This window comes from Antechinus flavipes, chromosome 1 (assembly GCF_016432865.1).
Source record: "Antechinus flavipes isolate AdamAnt ecotype Samford, QLD, Australia chromosome 1, AdamAnt_v2, whole genome shotgun sequence".
Lineage (NCBI taxonomy): Eukaryota > Metazoa > Chordata > Mammalia > Dasyuromorphia > Dasyuridae > Antechinus > Antechinus flavipes.
In genome coordinates this window covers 358,571,103-358,594,061 of record NC_067398.1, presented here as the reverse complement: position 1 = coordinate 358,594,061, position 22,959 = coordinate 358,571,103, and the positions used below count along the sequence as shown (strand labels likewise).

Genomic DNA, 22,959 nt, shown 5'->3' with positions numbered 1-22,959 from the left:
TTATTGTGTCAAGGTTTTCTTTTTGGTCACGACTTCCTGGCAGTCCAATTATTCTTATATTTTTCTCTTCCTGATCTGTTCTCCAGATCTGTTGTTTTTCTTTTGAGATGTTTCACATTCTGTTTTAGTTTCTCATTCTTTCTAATCTGTTTTGTTATTTCTTGGTCGCTCATAGCTTCACTGACTTCCCAAATCTGATTCTGATTTTCAAAGATTTATTTTCATCTTTGAGACTCTATACCTCCTTTTCTAATTGGTTAACTTTTTAAATAATATTCTTGTTTTTCTTGAATGGCTTTCTTTTTTTTTTTCCTTTAGTTTTTCCTCAATGTCTCATTTGATTTTTGAATTTTTTTAAGTTCTTCTATAAATTCTCTCTGGGCAAGGAGCTATTTCATTACTCTTTGGGGTAGAAGCTTTTTTTCAAAAACTAAAGTGCCCTCTTCTGAAGATGAATGCTGCTCTTCCATAATATGTTTCAATGGTAGGGTTTTTAACTTCTTTGCTGGTTCATTTTTTTAAATAAGCAGTATTAGTGAAAGCACCTCTAATCATGGGGAGGTGGGGAATGGTGCCTTAAGGTTCCTTCAGCTCTCCAATCTGGAATTATGCCCAAAAAGTTATCAAAATGTGCATACCCTTTGATCCAGCAGTGTTTCTATTGGGCTTATACCCCAAAGAGATACTAAAAAAGGGAAAGGGACCTGTATGTGCCAAAATGTTTGTGGCAGTCCTGTTTGTAGTGGCTAGAAACTGCAAAATGAATGGATGCCCATCAATTGGAGAATGGTTGGATAAATTGTGGTATATGAATGTTATGGAATATTATTGCTCTGTAAGGAATGACCAGCAGGATGAATACAGAGAGGCTTGGAGAGACCTACATGAACTGATGCTAAGTGAAATGAGCAGAACCAGGAGATCATTATACACTTCGACAACAATATTGTATGAGGATGTATTCTGATGGAAGTGGATTTCTTTGACAAAGAGACCTAACTGAGTTTCAATGGAAAAATGATGGACAGACACAGCTACACCCAAAGAAAGAACACTGGGAAACGAATATGAACTATTTGCATTTTTGATTTTCTTCCCGAGTTATTTATACCTTCTGAATCCAATTCTCCCTGTGCAATAAGAGAACTGTTCGGTTCTGCAAACATATATTGTATCTAGGATATACTGCAACATATCTAGCATACATAGGACTGCTTGCCATCTAGGGGAGGGGGTGGAAGGAGGGAGGGGAAAAATCGGAACAGAAAGGAGTGCAAGGGATAATGTTGTAAAAAATTACCCTGGCATGGATTCAGTCAATATAAAGTTATTATTAAATAAAATAAAATTTAAAAAAAAAAGGTTCCTTCAGCTCTCCACTCTGACCAGGAACCTCAAACCAAGATCTCCATCTTCCTTCAAGTGCTCACAGAAAGCAATGCCCCTGCCCTGCTGCCTCTGTATTCACCAAAAACTGGTTCATTCTTGTCCAGGGCCCAGTCTAAGAAATGAACCTGAGGTTTCCAATCAGTGGAGGTTCACTCTATTTTCCCAAATCCCAACTTGACAAACAGTCCAGGAAGTGAAAGTCTCTATGGTTCCTGTGGTTTCACAACCAGATACCCCGAGGGATCCCCACTTAATGTTTCTGCCCAGTTCACCTGGAGGTATATGTTTGCACTTCCTGTTTGGTCTTTCTTCAGATCTTGTCAAATTATATTAGGAGGAGCCCAGTTCTGCCCCAAGTCTTCTTGGTTTTTCACCAGTCTATGCCCTAAGGTGCAAATTTGTTCTATGTGTGTGGGAACTCAGGAGAGATTGACATTTATCAACCTATTTCGCCATTTTCCTAGAATCCTCCCCCTCATAAACAAAACAAACTCCAATTTAAAAAAATAAATAAAACAAACAAGAAAAAAAAAATGCACTTCCTAACATTTAGTTCGTCTAAAAATAAAATGAACTTTCTATTGAGGTCATGAGTTATCTATTTATCACTAGAGAGGTACTAAAGATGTTCTGCTGGATTATCACTGGATAAATGTTGGATTAAATGCTTTCTGAGATCTCTTTAAACTCAAGAAATGAGGATTCTGTAAACTTTTAATAATTTATTAAGTGGAAACTTCATCTCTGAATTCATCCTTGTTAAGAAAAGAAATTCACTGTAGAATTTTAACAAAAGAAGACTGATCAACAGACCAAGAGAGCAGGTGGAGCACATTCCTCTAGCTTAGATACTTTATGTGACTTCATGAAAATCACTGAGCATCTCTGCTTGTGACTTGTCTCAATAAATTCAGACATTTTTGTTTTACTGGGGACACCAGTCTAGCTGATAAAATTCTCTCGTGCATTGTTGTAAATAAATTAAAATTTAATAACAATAAAACACAATACTTGATTAGATGGACACATTAAAAAAATTATATAAATCTATATGTCCTTGACCAGGAGTAGATTTACAATAAAAGAATCAAGTTAGAGGCTCTTTTGATTCACTTAACACAAGTGAGGTATTTTTCAATCACAAATGCTTAGTTATCTTTGGCAAGCTATGTTAATGCCAGAAATCATTTAAAAGCTCTACATCAATTGAACCTGTAAAGTTTTAAACATCTCCTAGGTGATTTAGCAGATAAAGAGCTCATCCTGGAGAAGAAGGATCTGGATTCAAATGTGACATCAGATACTTACTATATGTAAGACCCTGGGCAAGTCATTTAATCCTGTCTACCTCAATTTCCTCTTTTGTAAAATGAGCTGCAGAAGGAAATGGCAAACCAATCTAGTATCTCTGCCAAGAAAATGCCAAATGGATCCATGAAGAATTAGACACAGCTTAAATGACTCAACCACAAAACTTTTAAACAGTGTCATTCATTTAACAGCATGTAAGTTTCTATGAGTAGCACAAAGAATTATGAGACATGAGTCCTACTCCCAGGAAAAGATATGTAACTAATAACTCAAAACTATTAAATAAAAACAAAAAACAGCATCTATTTGAGCAATGCCTTGGCAGCTAGATATACAGTGAATACTGTAGGGCTTACATTAAGACATGAACTCAAATCTATCCTCAGACATTTACTAGATATTTGATGTCAGGCAAATCATAACCTCTGACTGCCTTAGTTTTCTCAACTGTAAAATGAGTTTAATAATAATAATAATAATAATACCTACCTCCTATAGTCCTTGTGAGGATAAAATGTGATAATATCTGTAAATTCCTAGAACAAGACCAGGTCTATAGTAAGCACTATACAAATGCTAACTATTATTATAGTTCAGACAGCGAGGTAACACCATAGTGCATAGAGTGTCAGGCTTGTAGTCAAAAAGACTTATCTTACTGAGTTCTAATATGGTGTCATATATTTACTAGTTGTGTGACCCTAGGCATATCATTTAATCCAGTTTGGCTCAGCTTTCTCGTCTATAGAATGAGCTGGAAAAGGAAATGGAAAATCAATTTAGTATTTTTGTCAAGAAAACCCCAAAGGGGCATCAAGAGTTGGACAGAAAAGAAAGGACAAAACAAAAACTAGAAAATTTATGATGTTGATGATTGAGATAGATAAGTATAACAAATTATAAGCTTTATGGCTGTTTCAAGAAGGGCAAAATTACCAAGGGCCAAAAAGCTAACAGATTTCTGGAAAAAAGTGATCTCAAAAAGGGCTTTACAGATTTACAAGAATGAGCAAAGTGAAAAGAGAAGTTTAGAAGAAAGGAAGTTTGCTAGTATATTTATGGATCAGTAAGTAGGACTCTATAGTACAATAGTCTTTAGAAGATCATAGTAGAAGATGAGACAGAGAAAATATGGATCTGCATAATTAGAAGGGATCTCCTCACCTGACAGTTTTCTACAGCACTAAGATCACAACTGTGGCCCTATCCAAAATAAATAGGTAGACTATTAGAAAGCATGTTCATGAATTGCCCAGTGACAGGGCTGAGACTACAAATCCTATCCTCACTGGACATTGTATCAATTTGCCATAAATTTCTGTAAAGAAAAAAAAAACATAATACAGTATACAATAAATAGGGATCTCCAGGATCTCACTTAGAGTAGAGTATCAATCATATTACATTTTTTTCCCAAAGCATTTCCTTTGTGATAGAATAAAAGGGAGAAACCAAAGGTGTTCTCAACTTAGTCTGAAAGAAGAGCTGAGGATTCCAAGAAAGTGAATCAAATCTAGTTACTCCTTAAGAGGAGGCAGGGATTTTGATAAGTACAATTTCCTCAAGTAATTCTCTTTTTTACAAAGAATTCACATTTCATCAAATCAGTAGTTAGGGAAAAGGCTTCAAAATGTCATTGTCCATTTCCCCTCTTCTACAGAATACTATATAAACTATGGACCAAATGGTGTCAATTTTGTTTTAAAAAAATTTCAGAAAGAGAAAGTTGTCTTAATAACTGGCAAATCTGTCATGGCATCATAAATTCTTCCTGTTAAAACACTTATTAATTCTCTTGTTTCTTAATGGAAATGGAAAGAAGTAACCATCACTATCTGCCTATGCCAAATGGAACAATATAAGGAAGATATTTTGCAAAGCAGAGTATATTATGCAAATGTTATGCAGTCATTTTCCGTCATGTCATGATTCCATTTGGGGTTTTCTTGACAACGATGCTAAAGCAACTTACCAATCTCTTCTTCAGCTCATTTTACAGGTGAGGAAACTGAGATCAACAGAATTAAGTGACTTGCCTAGGATCACTGCTAGTAAATGTAAGTGATTTGAACTCAGGAAGACAAGATTTAACAAGCACTCTACCCAATGTGCCATATAGCTACCTTAATCTACAATTAACTTTGTGCTACCTTAATTTATAAAAGGTAATATATTTCAAATGTAATAAAAATATGAGCTTTGCTTATCTCAGTCTATTCATCTTTTTCATGGTATACCAACAAAAATGGTCCAAGGACAAGTCACTATCCTATTATTTCTTTGTATTTAAAATTCTGCAAATTAATAAATAGGTGGATAAAATGACTGCTTTTTGTAATGGAATATGATTATTATAATGCAAGCTCATTTTTTTGTACACTCAATGGGTCTTCAGGACAATTCCAGTAGGAAGGAGATAAAGTGAGAATAATGACATATACCTCATCCTCTTCCCACATGCTTTTATTTTCTTCCTCTGGATTGTGACATTTTGAAAGCTTTTCATTTCATTTAGCTTGGAGGTTTTATGTATTTAGAATGAGATAAATTATTTAAATCATTCTTAGATCTTAACCTTAGGTTTGGACTAATCTGCCGTAATATTCTAGCTCCAGCAGAATTTATAGTTGAATTATCCAGGCTACTGGGGATTTGAGTTTATAGTATAGGGATTGATTATGTTAGTTTATAAAAAATAATAAGCTTTTGATATGTAATTTTAGCCAACTGATTTTATCTTCTTTAGGTTGGCAGTTTGATGTTAAATTTCTAGAACCTGCTGTGATATGTTGCATATATTTTCTCTGTTCACTGTATAATCTGTATCATTAAGTCTAGGCTCCTGAAGGATAACTTTTCTGGAATTTCTTGTGGTAATGACCTGACCCTGGATCACTATTACAAAGCCTTTGTTTTTCTAAACAAAGATGTGCAATGCAATCATTTGTCTAATCTTTTTGTGCTATCGATGGTTGAGTTCATTTGAATATAGCCCATGGAATGACTTTTTATTGTACTCTTGAATCTTAGTCATTTCATCATCTCTATTCAGAGATAAATCATTTAGGGTTATGTTATACGAACTCAATGACAGAGAGCATTGTTAGCTTTAATAATAGTAGCTAGCATTCATATAGTATTTTAAGGGTTACAAAGCACTTTACATATGCTGTTTCATTTGGTTTTCCTCAAAGCCTCAGGAGATATGTTATATCACCATTTTACAGATAAGGAAACTGAGGCTAGAAGAAGTTGTGACTTACCCAGGTTATATAGCTTATAGTTACATATAATTATATAGTTACATAGTTAATTTCTATGGATAGATTTAAACTCAGCTCTTACTGACTCCAAACCTAGCTCTCAATCCATAGCCAACTAGCTATCTTTACCATTGCTTCATGAAATGCTTTTCCAAAAATATTTCTGAAAATATTTAATCCACTATTTGCTCTGAGAAGATCCTTCGCTCTTCTTATCCTTTCTGACAAGGAAATGTTCATCTTTTTAGAGCTGTGATGAGCTCTTATTTGGGATTTTGATTTAGATCCATCATTTTCCATTTTATCATGTCAAAAATATACATAAATTCAGTTTTGGCATAGGTATTAATGCTCTTTATTGTTCTTCCTATTAATTTGCTAGTCTTTTAATACATACAGTTTAATACATACATACCTAAAACTTAATAGTTTGATGCTAAACTATCTAAACTATCACATCTAAAGGCATTTAATTCTCCTATCAACAAAGGTTGAAGTTTGCATCAGAAAGGATGCAAGTGAAATAAATTGTAAACTAGCAATTATTAGCTAAGCAACCTTTGAAAAATCAGTTAAACTCTGTTTCCTCATTTGTAAAATAGGGATAATAAAATCATCTACCTTTCAGGGTTGTTGTGAGAATTAAATGAAATAATAATTGTAAAGAACTTATTACAATGACTGATACATACTAGATGCTATATAAATGTTAGCTATTATTATCTGGTTCTTAGCACAGTGCCTGGCACATAATAGGCATTTAATAAATATCCATAACTCATTATTTGTCAAAAATTGCTGGGAAAATTGAAAATTAGTGTGGCAGAAACTAGGCATTGACCCACACTTAACACCATATACCGAAGATAAGGTCAAAATGGTTCATGACCTAGGCATAAAGAATGAGATTATAAATAAATTGGAAGAGCATAGGATAGTTTACCTCTCAGACCTGTGGAAGAAGAAGGAATTTATGACCAAAGAAGAACTAGAGATCATTACTGATCACAAAATAGAAAATTTTGATTATATCAAATTGAAAAGTTTTTGTACAAAGAAAACTAATGTAGACTACATTTCAACAACAACTGTATGAGGATGTATTCTGACAGAAGTGGATTTCTTCGACAAAGATCTAACTCAGTTTCAATTGATCAATGATGGACAGAAACTGCTGCATCCAAAGAAAGAACACTGGAAAATGAATGTAAACTGCTTGCATTTTTGTTTTTCTTCCTGGGTTATTTATACCTTCTGAATCCAATTCTCCCTGTGCAATAAGAGAACTGTCCGGTTCTACACACATATATTGTATCTAGGATATACTGTGACATTTAACATGTATAGGACTGCTTGCCATCTGGGGGAGAGGGTGGAGGGAGGCAGGGGAAAAGTCGGAACAGAAGTGAGTGCAAGGGATAATGTTGTAAAAAATTACCCAGGCATGGGTTCTGTCAATAAAAAGTTATAATTACGAAAAAAAAGAATTTTATGACTGGAAAAAAAATAAATGTTCATAGATTGACTGATAGAAAAAAAAGACTTAGATGGAAAATATCATATTCTGCTTTTCTTGAAGTATTTGAAGGCCTATCACATGGAAAAGGAATTAGATTTTTTTCTATAGCCCTAAATTATGAGCAATGAGTATAAGTTGCAAAAAGGAATCTATAGTCTTCTGGTAAGGGAAAAACTTCTGGTAAGGGAAAAACTTCTAAACCCCAATGCAAACCACAAATAGAAAAGACTGATTCTAGGGTTAATGGGTTTCCCATCCCCAAATGTCTTGAACCAAAAGTTGTATGAGGAAGGGGCTCTTACTCATGTATGTTAACATCTCTATTGCTTATATCTATACCTGACAAGTTCCTTCTTCTCTGAACTTCAGGCACTCCAGAGTTCTACCCTGGAATTCTCCCCCCCCTTTCTATATATATATATATATATATGTTCAAAACAAAGATAGCAACAAAAACTAAATTAAAAATTACCAAACTACTCTCAAAATATGAATTTAAAGAAGTTTTTAAATGAAAAGGGTATTTTTGTTAAATTGTTAAAATTAATATGCACATTGGAAAAACAATAAACAGTAAATGGCTTCACAAAAAAATTTTATTTTAATTTTTGAATATGTATAATACTTGCTTTTGCTGGTTACTAAATATAGAATATGTCAGTTTTCATATAAAGTGCCATGCCAACTGTCAGGACTACAGGTACAAAAAAAGGACTTGCTTTGAATCAAATCAAAAACAAAGGCCCCATTTCTTAAGTGTACCTGAACTAAAATCACCTGACATACATTCAAACTGAAGGCCAACATAAAGTCAACTCCCTCCTCCTCATCTCTCAGTTCCCACTCCCATCTCTTCCTATTAGTCACAGCTCAGAAGAAAAGCACAAAGCAACACAGGACAGATGGGTATGGGGAGAAACAGGGGGTGGGCATGGATGTGATAACGTACCATAAAGCAGAGTAATTTACATTAAAGTTCTTTCCTATCTCTCCCACCATCTTTCTCTCAATACTACCCAACAAGGCAAAAGCAAAAAATCTGCCCTCCCACCCCCCAAATGGTTCAATAAAGAATTAGATATCTAATCATGTGACCAATTTCTATTATTAATAAAGGTAAAAAATTCACCTATGCTCAATCCTCAGAAGCATCTGGAAATCCAGTATTATAGAAGAAATGGAGGAAAGACAGACATAAAATTTAAGAGCCAGATGAGATCTCAAGATCACTGCATCTCTCTGTGGTACCTCCTCTTGTGACTAAGGTCTGAGAATACATTATTTAGCTCACTGCCAATAATGCTTTATGAGCCCATGATGAATAATAACTATTGACATTTATAAAATGTTTTAAGTTTGCAAAATATTTTACATAAACTGAGCTTCATTTTGGTTTCAATAACCCTGTGAAACAAGTAATATAAGAATTATTTCCATTTCATAAATAGACAAACTGAGCTTCAGAGAAGTTAACCGATTTTATTAGGGTCACAATATTAGTCAAATGTCAGGGATGGAACTGGAATCTAGATCTTTCTAAGTCAATGTTCTGGGGGTCACAGGACAAAGTACTACCATCCCCACCTGACAAATAGAGAAAATTGTGTTGCAGAACAGAAATAACTAATCACCTAGCTACTTAACTGGAAAACTAGACCTAGCCCATAAGGGTTGTGAAAAGTTAGCCAGTGTTCCTTTCACTAAATGATCTTCCCCTATGGTCTCAAATACTATTGTTGAATCTTGTCCATTCTACTTCCACAAAATCTCTAGCATCTGTCCCTTGCCTCCACAAATAAACATTCAACATTTTCCAGTGGTTCCCTAGTCTCTTGAAAATCAAATATAAACTCCTTTATTTGGAATTTAAAGCTCTTTACAACATTGTTCCATCCTATTTTTTACAGGCTTTTTATACATAATATTCCTCAATCCATTGTAAGACCCTGGCATACCAGATTACTTGTTCAACAACAATATTCCATCTTCCATCTCCAGGTTTTTTAATGAAGCCTAGAATACACTTTTTTCCTTATGTCTGCCTTTTGCAACCTCTAGTTTCCTTTGAGATTCCACACAAACTTGACCTTTTATAAGCAACTTTTTCTTATAACCCCCAACCTTCTTTATAATATCAACCTTGTCGTTGATGAGGAATTTCCTGTCTGAGTCTTCATGACTCCATTTGGGGATTTCTTGGCAAAGACACTGCAGTGCTTTGCTATTTCTTTCTCCAGCTTACTTTACAGATGAGGAAACTGAGTCAAACAAAGTTAAGTGACTTGCTCAGGATCACACAGCTAGTAAATGTCTGAGGCCAGATTTGAATTCAGAAGAGGGAATTTTCCTAACTTCATGACTCATTCCAGGTCCAGTGCTCCATTCACTGTACTGCCTAGTTGCCCTAACTACCTTGTACTGTTTTGTAAATATTACACACACACATACACACACACACACACACACACACACACACACACACACACACACACATTTTTATAATTAGACATGCTGCCTCCTTCATTAGAATAAAAGCTCCTTAAGGGTGAAAACTGTTTCATTTTGTCTTTGAATTTTCAAATCATAATATACTACCTAGCACATAGCAACTGATTAACAAATGTGTGTGCTGAAAATTTAAAAAGAAAAAAAAAACAACCATACTTGATATTTTATACCCATAATTCCCCACCTCTACAAATAAGAAAAGGTAGTAAAAGCCTTAATTACAATTACAATATTCATTTTCATTTTTTTAAAATTTACCTTGTTTTAGCCATTGCATCACTTGTTTTCTTGGTTCTTCTGATCACTCTGCATCGATTCATATAAGCTCCTTACACATCTCTAAATTCTTCATATTTATGATGGATAAGATTCCATTTTTTATATTTATATTTAATTTATTTAGTTATTCCACAACTGATAGGCATATTTTTTGTTTAAAGTTCTTTGCTAACCATAAAAAGTATTGCCATGAATATTTTTGGTCTATAAGAGACTTCTTACTGTCTCTGCTCTCTTTGGCATAAAAGTCTACTAATAGGATCTTTGTTTTTAAAAAAAAAAAAAAGTATGGGCTGCCTGCTATTTGTCACACATAAGACTATCTCCTATCTCCACCTTTTGCACTGGCTGTCCCTTCTGCCCTCACTTTCCCTCACTTCTGTCTTTGAATGCCTGATTTAATCAAGACTCTATTGCAGGTCTACTTTTTATATGCAAGTCTTTCATGATTATTTCACAGATGTTAGTACATTCCCTCTTAAAATATCTTCTGCTGATTTTATATATAAAGGAGCAAGAATGGCAAAGTGGATAGAGTAGGCCTCCAAATTAGAAAATCTGGATTTAAATCCTGCCCCAGACCAATACTGTTTATGTAACCCAGTGCCCTCTCAATATTCTGGACAGTATTCTAAGATGAAAAGTTGCAGGTGCTAATCTGCACACGAAAAGGGGGTAGTCATATTGGGAAGTTCCCTAGACAAATGAAATCACACATCTAGTCTCTGTACTTATTCCAATAATTTTTACATACACATGTTATCTTATTTATTAGGTGGTAAGATTCTTAAAGAGAGAAAATGCTTCACATTATCTTTCTATCTCCAGACTTAGCACAGTCCTGGCACACAGAAGGCATTTAATAAGTGTTTTCTGATTGACTGTTTTCTAATTATATTTCTAAATTTCATTCCAGAATGATTATACCAATGTACAGCTTTACCAAGTACATTAATTAGTGTTCCTGTGTTCCCACAACCCTTTCAATGTTGATTATTTTTCCATTTTCTCCCTCTATTTTTTTAAACCAACTTTCTAGATGTGAAATAAAACATCAATTACACTGATTCAAACAGCTTTCATTATTATTGATTTGGAGTCATTGCTCATATATTTGTTAATGATTTGCAATTCTTATTCTGAGAACAGTTTGTTCATACCATTTGATGATTTATCTATTGAGGAACAAAGTAATATTCCTAAAGCACATGCAGGACCATGTACTTCCTTGTTCAACACTCTCCTTGTGTCAATACAATGTTATCAAAAAGCCAGCATGGTTTCATCAAGAACAGGTCCTGCCAGTTTAATCTGATTTCTTTTTTGAATAAAAATAAACCAGTAGATGAGGGGAATGCTGAAGGTGTAGTTTATCTAGATATTAACAAAACATTATTTTAGACTGTTCTCATGTCAAATATGGAGAGATGTAGATTAGATAATTATATAGTCATATGTATTCAAAATTGGTTCATTCAAAGAAGATTGTCATGGTTCTGATGAAAAACCTAAGCAATCTGTTTGGTCTTGTACTGTTTGATATACTTGTCAATGATTTCAATAAACACATAAATAGTACATTCATCCCCTTTGCAACTCATCTCAAACTGGAAAAAAACAGCAAGCATGCTCAATGACAGAGCTAGAACCAGAAAGGCTCTTAAGAGGCTAGAGCATTGGGTTGAATCTAATAATATGAAACTCAATAGAGTTAAGGGCTTAGGATAGTTTCTGGCACAAAGTAGATATTTTAAAAATGTTTATCTGACTACTGACTATAAAATAAAGTCTTACACTTGAGTGTGAGAAGAAAAATCAGCACCAAAAGCATGAACTAGGAAAGGCATGGTGAGATAGCAGTTCTGAAAAAAGAAAAAAAAAAAAGATCTAGAGGTTTTAGGGGACATAATGTCAATATGAGATAGCAGTGTCATGGGGCAGTAAAAAAAAAAACTCTATTATAATCTTGAGTTATATTAAAGAGGGACATAAGTTTGGCTTTTCAGTAAAGCCCTTCATAATCTGTCCTTTCCTAAATTAATCTTCACACACATGATCTCTCTCTCCCTCTCTGTCTCTCCTCTCCTTCTTCTTTTGCCCACACATTAATATATATACACACATATATATATGTGTGTGTGTGTGTGTATGTATGTATGTGTATGTATATATATATTTATGCTGCCAGGGATTTTTCCACCTTGAAAATAGTAGGTATTTCATAAATGCTTTCTTATTAGCCTTGTTGACTCAATAGTCTCACTGTCTACCTTTGTCTGGAGTATTGCAGTAAGATCCAATACCACCTAAATTTAAGGAAATTGATAATGTGGAGAATATTCAGAAAAAGGCATCAAGACAGAAAGGGAATTTGAGTCGGTGTCATGAATATCTGTTGAATCAACTAGATATTTTTATCCTGAAGAAAAAAGATCTCATGAGAGACAAAGTAGTTGCCTTTAAAGGCTGCTATATGGGAAGAAGGATTAGACTTATTCCATTAGAACACAGAAGACAGAATCAGGAGCACCGAGTAGAAAATTTCACAGAAAAAAACTTTCTTACAACTGAAGCTGTCCAAACATAGAATGGGCTTCCTGCCTCAAGAGTCGGTTGCTTCTCCCATTCTGTGGAGTCTACCAAGCAGAGGCTGGATGACCATTTGTGGTGGGGATTCCTTTTGTGCACATATTAAACAAGATGGCTGCTAAGGTCTCTTCCAAATCTGATGCTCTGTGAATCTGTGATTTTCAAGGTTCCTACTTGCCTCTAACATCAAGTACAAACTCTTGTATTTGTCATTTAACAACCTTCACAAGTGGACCTCAGCATACTTTTCAAGGATTATATACCTTGCTGCCTTTCATGTACTCTAAGTTCCAGCCACATTGGACTATTTGCTGCAACTGGTGGACATAATTGTTATACTTCCTGTCTCTGGGGTTTTGCTCTTTTTGCTGAGACTATCCTCTCCTTCTTGGAAAGCACTCCCTCCTTACATACTCTCTGTGACATCTCTAACTCCCTTCAGAGTTCAGTTAAGTAGCATATAATACTACTTAATATTTTTATTTCACCACCACACCCACTACTTCCCCCACAATTATCACTACTTAAAATTACATAGAAAGATTATATATATTTATATGTATGTATGTATGTATAGTTCCATTAATTAGAATGTAAGGTCCTTGAGGACAAGGTCTATTTTCTTTTTGGTCTTTGGATTCTCAGCAACAGGATGATACATATTAGTTCGCTACTTGCTAGTTGACCAATATCTAATTTTTACTTTATGCTGGTTACATTTGGACCATTTCCTACAAACAACTTCATATAAGTATTAAATGAGAAGTTTTAGGATGACTCATATTTGTGGCTTCAGATACAACCTCCAGTAAGATATTAATACAAGATTTACTGTTAATTATGCTATTAGAAACCAAAGGTTATAATTATTTTGGCACAGTCTTACCCTTACTATATTTAGTAAAAATGAAATGATTCTAATTCTTCCTATTAATTAGGTTTTCTGATTCTCTTGATTTTGCTATTAGTTTTTAATTTAGTTATTCTGTAGCCTTTTAAATCCCCAACTTTACAACTCACAATAAAATGCTATAAATCAATTAAGAAAAATGGTAAAATGACCTTTTTCCCAATGGAAACTTTTGTTGGTCTGAATAACATAAACCCAGAACCACTAGCAGCATGTACTTACACAGATAAGGCATATTCCCTCTTACAATCTCTTCCTCCCCTCCCTAGAGATATCAATGAGTGATACCCACTCAAGAAGTAAACACTGTCAGCCATAAGGATGCAGCTTCAGAGTGTTAACTCTAATTAATACTTCTGATAAATTACTAATGGAGCTAAGTGCTCTACTTCATATGCAGCAAGCTTGAGACAAGAATTGAACTCCTTTTTCATTGAAGAATCATGTCAGTCCTTCAGACATTCAACTATTCTCAGGAGAGTTGGGTTCTTTATTTTAGGCACACCTGGACTCAGAAGTCATTTCATTTATCCATTAATTTTAACAACAACAACAAAAACCCACAGTATTTTCCAAATCACTTGCAACTTGAGGACATAATCCAAGAACATTAGTTATCTTCAAGAGCTGCTATAGCTAAAAACAGCTAGTGAGTCAAAAAGGTTAAGAGAGGAAAAATGCAACATTAAACTTCATGTCCCTAGAAAGTGAGTCCTCTTAGATCAAAAATTAGGGAAAAGGATGAATAAGAAAAAAAAAAAAAAAAGGAGGTGAAATCTTAGGAGTATGCTATCTTCTTGGTAATCCTTCTACCTACTTTACACCTTTGGGGAAGACAACCATCTCCAAATGGTTGTCCAAATGGCTGTCAACAGATCTCCAAACCTGTCCTCAGCCTAGACAGAAGATGGAAGGGATTGACAAGGACTAAGAACTGCATTGTTGTTTTTCTTTTGCCTTTTCCAACCTGTGAAGTTCTGTTAGGATGAAGTAGAAGGCATCGAATGAATAGAAAATTATTAAGTGTTTTCAGCACTGAAACAGATCACATCTTCATCTGCTCCTCACCTGGCCATCTGCTTGTAGGCTTCTTCTGCCACTGCAAAGATGTGAGGGTCTATGTCTCCCATGTTTTGGCCACTATAGGCATATATGACATCTTGTCCATAGATTGGCAACTGCTCATAGGGGTTGATGGCAACAAGCACAATACCTGCAATACAAAAAGCAAGTGGGATTAAGCAGAGCTGTCCAAGGCTTTATCCAGATATACCAGGGCATGTGACTCAGTCTCTCCACAGAGCTCAAAATTGGGAAGACAATAATTGTTCTGTATGTATATATTTTTCAATTACATAATGAACTTTTTAAGGGCAGAAATTTGACTTCCTTTGCTTCTATGTATTTTATACCATGACTAATCCCACTCCTTAGTTCTTATCATCATGCTGGGAGATTTTAACCTAAACATATTTTTATCGGACTTTATCATCTTCTTGTCTGACTAAAAAACAAAACACAGAAGAAATGTTGATATAGATTTTCAGTCTTTCAGAGACAGGTAATCAGGCATCAATTAATCTTAAATGTTCTATTGGTATAAAAATTATAACTTAATTCAGAAATATTAAAGTATTAGGGATAGCACTTTAAGGTTTAAACAAATAAGTCTTTTTGGTTTTAACCTTTGATTGGTGAAAAAACCATAATAAAAATAAAAAGTTTATTTTTAATTTTAAATTGTTATAAAACCCTGACAACAATTCATTTTGTTTTAATTTGCTTCTTGTTTATCTTTCATGGGCTGGAAGAAAAGGGGACTGACCAGGGAATTTAACAGACATGCAAAAAGTCTGAGGGAGGGAACTCTCTCTACCAGTGGGGATGTAACCTCTTTAATTTAGTTTGAGAGAGTTCTCTGGGTCATGGAGAAATTAAGGGACTTATCCAGAATAACACAGAATATGGGAGGTGAGACTTTAGGTCTTCCCTGTCCCCAAAACTTGCTCTCTAACCATTATACTGCTCCTTCTTTACCTATTTAAAAGAGAGGGAGAAATGGGAGGGGTGTGTGTGAAAACTAGTACTGGATAGTAGTGCTTTTATTATATTTGAAATAAGACCCCATCAGCTTTCAGTCAGCTTGGGAAGAATCTTATTTTATCATTTGGAGAATTCATTTCTCAAACATTACAAGTGCCATGCTATGTAGATCTAATTATACCTGCTCCATGGGAAAAAAAAAATCTTAATTTAGTAGGTGTTATTGTAGACAATGGTGAAAAAAATATGAAAGGGGCAAAAGTCTGAAAAAGCCCAGGCATAATCCATGTTGTTAAGCAAAAGGAAGATTTGGAAGCAATGACCAAAAATCCTCTCTCTATTCCCTTGAAAATTTAATAAATCGCTCTCTTGTCTTTGGCTGTCCCCTATTACTAGTCTACTCCCACTTCCTTGGTGGTACAGTGGATAGAGCACTGGGCTTGGAACTGGGAAGGATCATTTTTATGAATTCAAAACTAGCCTCAGACATCCAATACTCACTCTATCCATTGTGTCACCTGACTGCCCTTAGTTCATATATATTAGTTGAATGATGCTTACTGATGTTAAGCAACTTGAGGGCTCAGATTGCATCCTGCTCTCATTTTTCCCAGTGCCTAACACAGTTTTTATACTCAGCATACATATAACGAATGTGACTCATTATGGTAAAGGGGCAGAAGAAAAAAAGAAGAGAAGAATCTATACTCCAGATTGTGGTGGATTAAGGAACTGAAAAGAAATTCAATCCCTCTAGTCTTTCTCATATGGGATATTTGTTTTGTGGCTTCACTGAGAATGGTTACTGCCATCTTCCAGTGTCTTCCTCTACTCCTACTCTCCCAGAAGAACAAGCCCAAATCTATCAATAGCTAGAGTAGGAGTAAAACACACTAATGCAAATGCCTGCAATGTCCTTAGTCTCCTTGCAATTTCAAGTACTGGACCTGAGCAAATCCCTTCATGGGATTTGGTTCATGGACCTGTTTCTTCATTTGTTGAGCAATTAATAAAGACAATCATTCCCCAGAGATGCAAGAAAGGTTAATTGAGTAATGTGCACTGATTATAAAAAAGGTTTCTGATGAGGGATGCTCATCAAATACAACAGGAAAATTAGCATTGTTGCCAAACTGGAATTTAACACTTCTCATTTTAATGATACAAAGCCATCACAAACACAAGTATATGCACATGGCCCAAATACTAAGCACCCCACTTACCACAATAAGTGTAGATATGGTTCGACTCCAAGAAACGAACTTTTAAATTATGCAAAACTGCAGGTTCATGAAGATAACTAAGAGCTGTTAGGTCATTTTCTCCCACCAGGATATCTGGATTTCGTAAGAAGGGGAGTTGGTTGCTATTGAGATCAATCGGGTATTCTTGGATCTAAAGAAATACAAGTCATAGACACAGAAAAAGCAGTTAATTAATTTGCCTGGAAGGCACTGGGCACAGCATGATGCCCTGTGAAGTTATCTAACTCAGCTACTTAACTTTCACATGATTACAAGTGATTACTATGACCAATAGCAAAATGCTTTGAGGAACCAGAGTCAAGGCCATAATATCTATCCTGTTATAAGAACCATCCCAGATGAAGTCTTCAGATGCTGACAGAGAGCTTATAGAAAAGCCACATGGGTATCACTGATGATTACAATTCAGGAAGCATGATGTTCCTTTAAAAAGTGCCCTGGGACAGAAGAAAGACCAGAAAGAAAAATAGGAAAGCAGAATAGGTTTGAGAGGCACTGCCTAAATGTCTTATACACTTAAAAAGAAAAGTAAGCTGCACATAAGAAAGAGAAATCTTTTGCTTGCTTTTCAATTCTACTAGATATATGGATAAGTCCATTTTATTAATTTGTTTGTTGTTGTTAAATTCAGAAAAAAATATTAAAATATACATATATTTTAAAATATGCAAATACTATAGGCCACTTTTCCTCTTTAGTCCAACATGTCCTCTCTGGGATATATCTTTTACATTTTATGGGTAAGATAGTCAAACCTCTCCATTTTAAAAATAAGAAAGCTGAGACCCAAGAATAAAAGTGCCTGGTTCAAAGAGTCACAGAGGCAGTGTCAGAGATACAGAGGTACGCTGTACCTAAGTACTCATCTGCTTTGAAACTCCTCAAAGTTGGTATTTGAAACACTTTGACAAGAAAAAAAAGTTTCGGGACTTGATGCTTGCTCTATACTTATTATTCTTGGTTGTTATCTTGGTTGAGAAGTAAGAATATGTGCAGGTCCCTGCTGCTATTGCCCTTGGTCAAGTGCAGCTCCCCCCCCCCCAGGGAAGGCTGTGATGGGCAGGACTGTCAGGGTAGAGCTCCAATGCTAAGATTGTGCCCCTTGGCTGGCAGGATGGCTTGGATGGGCAGTTGCTGCAGGATGATGTGGCTGCAACATATAGTCTCCAAGGTTCCCAAAACAGTAGTGCTAGAAGGGGCATGAAGAGGCCAGCATGCTCACCAAGAAGAGAATCAACAGGAGCAGTGGCAGGAGAAGTGGCCTGGAGAACTCCTGGCCACTCTGAGCCCCAGAAGGTGGCCAGAACCCCAGAATGTGGAGAGCGCAGGATCATGGCTCCACCTCCACATTCAGGCTTCCCTTAAGGAAGCTTGTACTGTTTGGGGTGGAGGGAGAGTATAAAGGTCCTGGTTTCTTTCAGAAAGTGATTTTGGTCAAGAAGGAAGAACCCGGCTGGGCTGAGCTGCTCACTTGTTTCTCTGTAGCTGGAAGCCCCACTTGCACCTTTGGGGAATTGGGTGGGGAAGGATGGTCTGGAGATATATTCCTTTCAGGAAAATTTGTTTGGTATTCATTGTTTTTTGGAACCAACTAACAACAAGAACTGAGATACCACTGTACTTACACATGAGAAGATGAACAGAATCATACACTTAATATGTTGAACAGGATTATTTATTTTCTTATTAGTTTCTGGTCACTCTCTCTCATTCTGAATACTCTCTTCTCTAGGTTTTTGAGACACTAGCCTTACTTGTTCTTTTTATCTATCTGACCATTTCTTCTCTACCTCTTTTATTTATTTCTCACTCACACTATCTCCTCTATGTGTGACTCTCAAAGCACTGTTGGGCCCTCTTCTCTTCTTGTAACCCCATCAGCTCCCAAGGTTTGAGTGAACATCTCTGTGACGATGACTCATAGATAGTATAGTAGTTTCTACTTTGAAAGCTCCAGTCTCACATCATCAATTGTCTTTTGAAATTGAACATCCTGAAATAAATCAAGCTCAATATATATAAAATCAAACCCTATCTTCTCCCCCCAAAAAATAAATTGAACCTTCTTGAAAACGTCACTATTTTGGTCAATGGCAACACCATCCTTCCAGTGTACTGAAATTATAATCTTAACATTCTTGATTTCTCACTCTCTTTCATCTATATATCTAATTACAGTAGTTGACAAATCTTGTCCTTTTTTAAGCCCACAACATCTCCTGTGTGTTCTCACACTTTAATTCAAGACCATATCCACTCTTATCCTAGATGATGACAAAGGCCTCTAATTGGCCTCTTGACTCAAGTCAACCAAGTATATTTTTTACACTGCCACACAAATCTAACCATGTAACATCCCCCATTCAATCAATTCCAACAAAACTCTGCTATTTAGTTTTTGATGTCCTATACCATGTGGTCCCACCTTCTCCCATACTCTTCAGACAAGCAAAAATGACCTCTTCTTTGTTTTTCAAAGCAACATTCCCCTCTGCCTTTGCTATAAACATTCTCTTCTCACCTTCATTTTATAGAGTCCCTTTCCTTCTTCAAGTCTCATATTAAGCATCAACTTCTCTATATATGAAACCTTTTCTTATCTCCAAATGCTATTGCCCTGTCTCAAACTATCTTGAATTAAACTTGTATTATTTGTGCATACATACCACACACACACACACACACACACATACACACACAAAAAAAAAAAAAACATACTGTGAGAGAAACACATGTACTTGTTTTTCCTGGAAGAATGTAAGATCTATGTAAGTAAGGACTGTTTCATTCTTCATACACCTATCTCTGGTGCCTTGTTCAATGTCTGACATAATGATGGTACTTAATAAATACTTTTAAATACTTGATTGGATAGAAAAAATGTATGGTTTCTCTATCCCATTCCCAAACCATGTCCCTATAACTCTTGCTCAGATGTACTCTGGAATAATCCATAGGAAATCTAAATGGCTTCTCCCAATTGAAGGAAACTTTTTTGAGGGAATCTTTTTGTGCCATGAACCTCTTTGGCAGAATACTGAAGGCTATAGAACCCTTCTCATAAGGATTGTGTCCTATATTCACAATTGAAGGAAATATCAAATTTTTGTTGGAAGTTAATGAAAATAAAAATGCGTTTTTCCCATTCAAGGTCACAGAATCCCTGAAATCTATCTATAGTTAAGAAGCCCTGCTCCAAATGGAATCATCAAAAAGGTAATTCTATAAAATGATTCCAAATTACTAAGCTAAATCAGCTTTAAGTAATAACATCACACTACCATAATGCTTTTCCAAGAATAATATATATTTTTTAAATATCCACTTAATAAAAATATAAAATAAACATCTCTGACAAAGCAGGGAGTCCAGATGATTTCAATGGCATAAAAAGTAGGCTTGCTCCCCCTCAATATGATAAAAGAGCAATGAAGCAAGGAATTTTTATATGTCAGAATTCTAGAACTCATAGAATTATTCAGAAGGACTCTAATCTATATCCAAGTCTTTCTGGACAGAGGGATGTCTACTTTTCCACAGAAGGTCTCCAGGAAAGGGAATTTCCCTAGTTCCCATCTGTACTTTCTGAATGCTTCTTCTTTTTCAGATACCAGCACAGAATGTGGATTATAGGATCCTACTTGACTATCCTTACATCCATTGTAGGGGGTAGGACAGCTGTAATTCTGTCTTTTTTCAGATGTCTTTCTTCTTGTTTTTATCAAAAACAGACATTATAGGAAAATTCCAAGCAAATTCACAAAAAGAGGGGCTAAGGAAAAGCTAAGGTCACGAGGTCTATCACATTGACATGGAGGCAAAAACTGTACAAGTCAGCTGAAAAGAGCTAAAAACCTGCCCGCTAAGCATATGAAGCTATAGATTTCTTAGTTTCCATGTGGAGGGGAGGAAAAAGAAAAAGACATAAGAACAGGTTTTTCCTTAATAGGAAATTGATTGTAAGACTGTCACTAGTTAAATCGACTATAAATCTGAAGCCAATATGGTTTATTTGAAAAGTAAGAGTTTTTCAAAATAACTGATGATCACATAATCAGGTACTATGGAACTTTTAGGAGCCAGAGACAAAAAAAAAAAAAAAAAAAAAACTGAGATGTACAAATCATTTGACTCTTGGAATTGGAGAAATGTTCAATGACAAGATCAACAAAACTGGAAATTCTTAAATATCCACCAGTGGTTTCAATCCCTTCTTCTACTCACTACTACTAGTTTGGGGGCAAGCCAGTGTGGGGTAGGAAGAGAGAAGGGAAAGAAGAAAGACTAGGAAGGACATTTGGCCTGAGGAGATAAGAAACTATGATAGATTAAACTATGGGACAAGAATATTTAGTATTGTTATTAAAGTGAGAGCATATGTAAGTCTTGCCATATTAATGTCAACCAATGCATCGCATGAAAGCTCAATTTTCCCTGGTTAATAAGTGAATTTTCACAAAGGCTATAAAAGCATTTGTTAAATTTTGCGTGTGTGTGTGTGTGTGTGTGTGTGTGCGCGTGTGTATACATCCATATCCATGTATGTTTTTAATTATGTCAGTTTTTAGGTATTCTGCTTTATTTTTAAACATGGTTAATTGTTATGATGATGATTGATATTATGAAAGCCTCAAAAGCCAGAAATAGTTTCACATCTCTAGATCTCAGGAAAGGCCTACTCTTGGAACACTGATGTTAGGTGGGTAGAACATAAAAGCACTTGGTATGAGTGAGTAGGTCTCTGAGCCAAATACATTTTTCAATGCTTCATGCCTATTTCTGTATTTCTTTTGGTGTAGAAAACTGTGAGTTAACTGTATTTATAAAACCACAATTTGCCATGTAATGTAGGACAAATCACAAGTTTTTAGGGGGCTGGTCAGTGGAACCTACAATTCTTTCAAGCTACAATACTATCATTTTAAACTTGCTTATACATGTTTATTCTGTGCATTGTGAGGAATAGGAAGAAGATAGAAGAGGAGGAAAAATGTTGGAGGGAGGAAGGAAGAGGGGGATGAAAGGAAAAATAAAGGAAAAAAGAAAAATAAAAAAGAGTAGAGGGATGGGGAAGGAAGAAGGGAGAGAGGATAAGAAAGATGCAGAAGGAGAGAGTGGGGAAGAGAGAGATCAGAAAGGTGATCAATGAGAGGAAAAAACTAAAGAAAGTAAATCTTCCAGTTAACAAGAAAAAGCCTCCAAGATTGGTCTCTCCATAAGTTACCAGCATAGGCGTAACTCTAAATCAGTATAAGATAGACAATAGAAAGAACAGAGTGTCTTAGAAATCAGAGAAACTGGGGCAGCTAGGTGGTGCAGTGGATAGAGCACCAGCCCTGAAGTCAGGAGGACCTGAGTTCAAATCTGAAGAAGGGAGGGAGAGAGGAAGGGAAGAAGGGAGGAAGGGGGAGAAGAAGGGAAGAAGGGAGGGAGAGAAAGAGGAAGGGAAGGAGGGAGGGCAGAAGGAAGGGAATAAGGGAGGGAGAAGAATCAGAGAAACTTCAAATCTTGGCTCTGCAAATTCATGGAAGATAAAGTTGTATCTCTTCTCACACCCCTCATGGTACCAGGACACTTAATTCTGAACCCCATAATTTCATTACTCCTCCCCCAATGCTGATCAAAATTTCCTCCTCTTGCCTTATTGAGAATGTCTTTGTTGGGAGTTTGTAGAAATCCTTAGTACTCTAATACAGCTCTCAAAAGCCATCTAGTCCATATACCTTAATTTAAGATTTGCCCAAAGTCACACAGATAATAAATATCAGAAGTGAGATTTGAACAAAGGGCTTCTAAATGATCTTTCCACCATACAATACTATCTTCACCAGTTAAATGTAGATGGAAAAAAATTGCTCATAGTGCTCTTCCTAGTGGTGGGCC

At 35.6% G+C, this 22,959-nt stretch overlaps 1 protein-coding gene across 1 annotated transcript in view; it reads right to left on the bottom strand.

Annotated features, from left to right (window-relative positions):
- Nucleotides 1-22,959, bottom strand: part of MYO5B (myosin VB) — a 518,558-nt gene that overhangs the window by 304,515 nt on the left and 191,084 nt on the right. Inside the window, exons 3-4 of the mRNA XM_051969631.1 lie at nt 17,035-17,206; nt 14,837-14,981 (exon numbers count right to left, since the gene is read on the bottom strand). Coding sequence (XP_051825591.1) covers nt 14,837-14,981; nt 17,035-17,206 — 317 coding nt within the window. The remainder of the gene's footprint in view (nt 1-14,836; nt 14,982-17,034; nt 17,207-22,959) is intronic.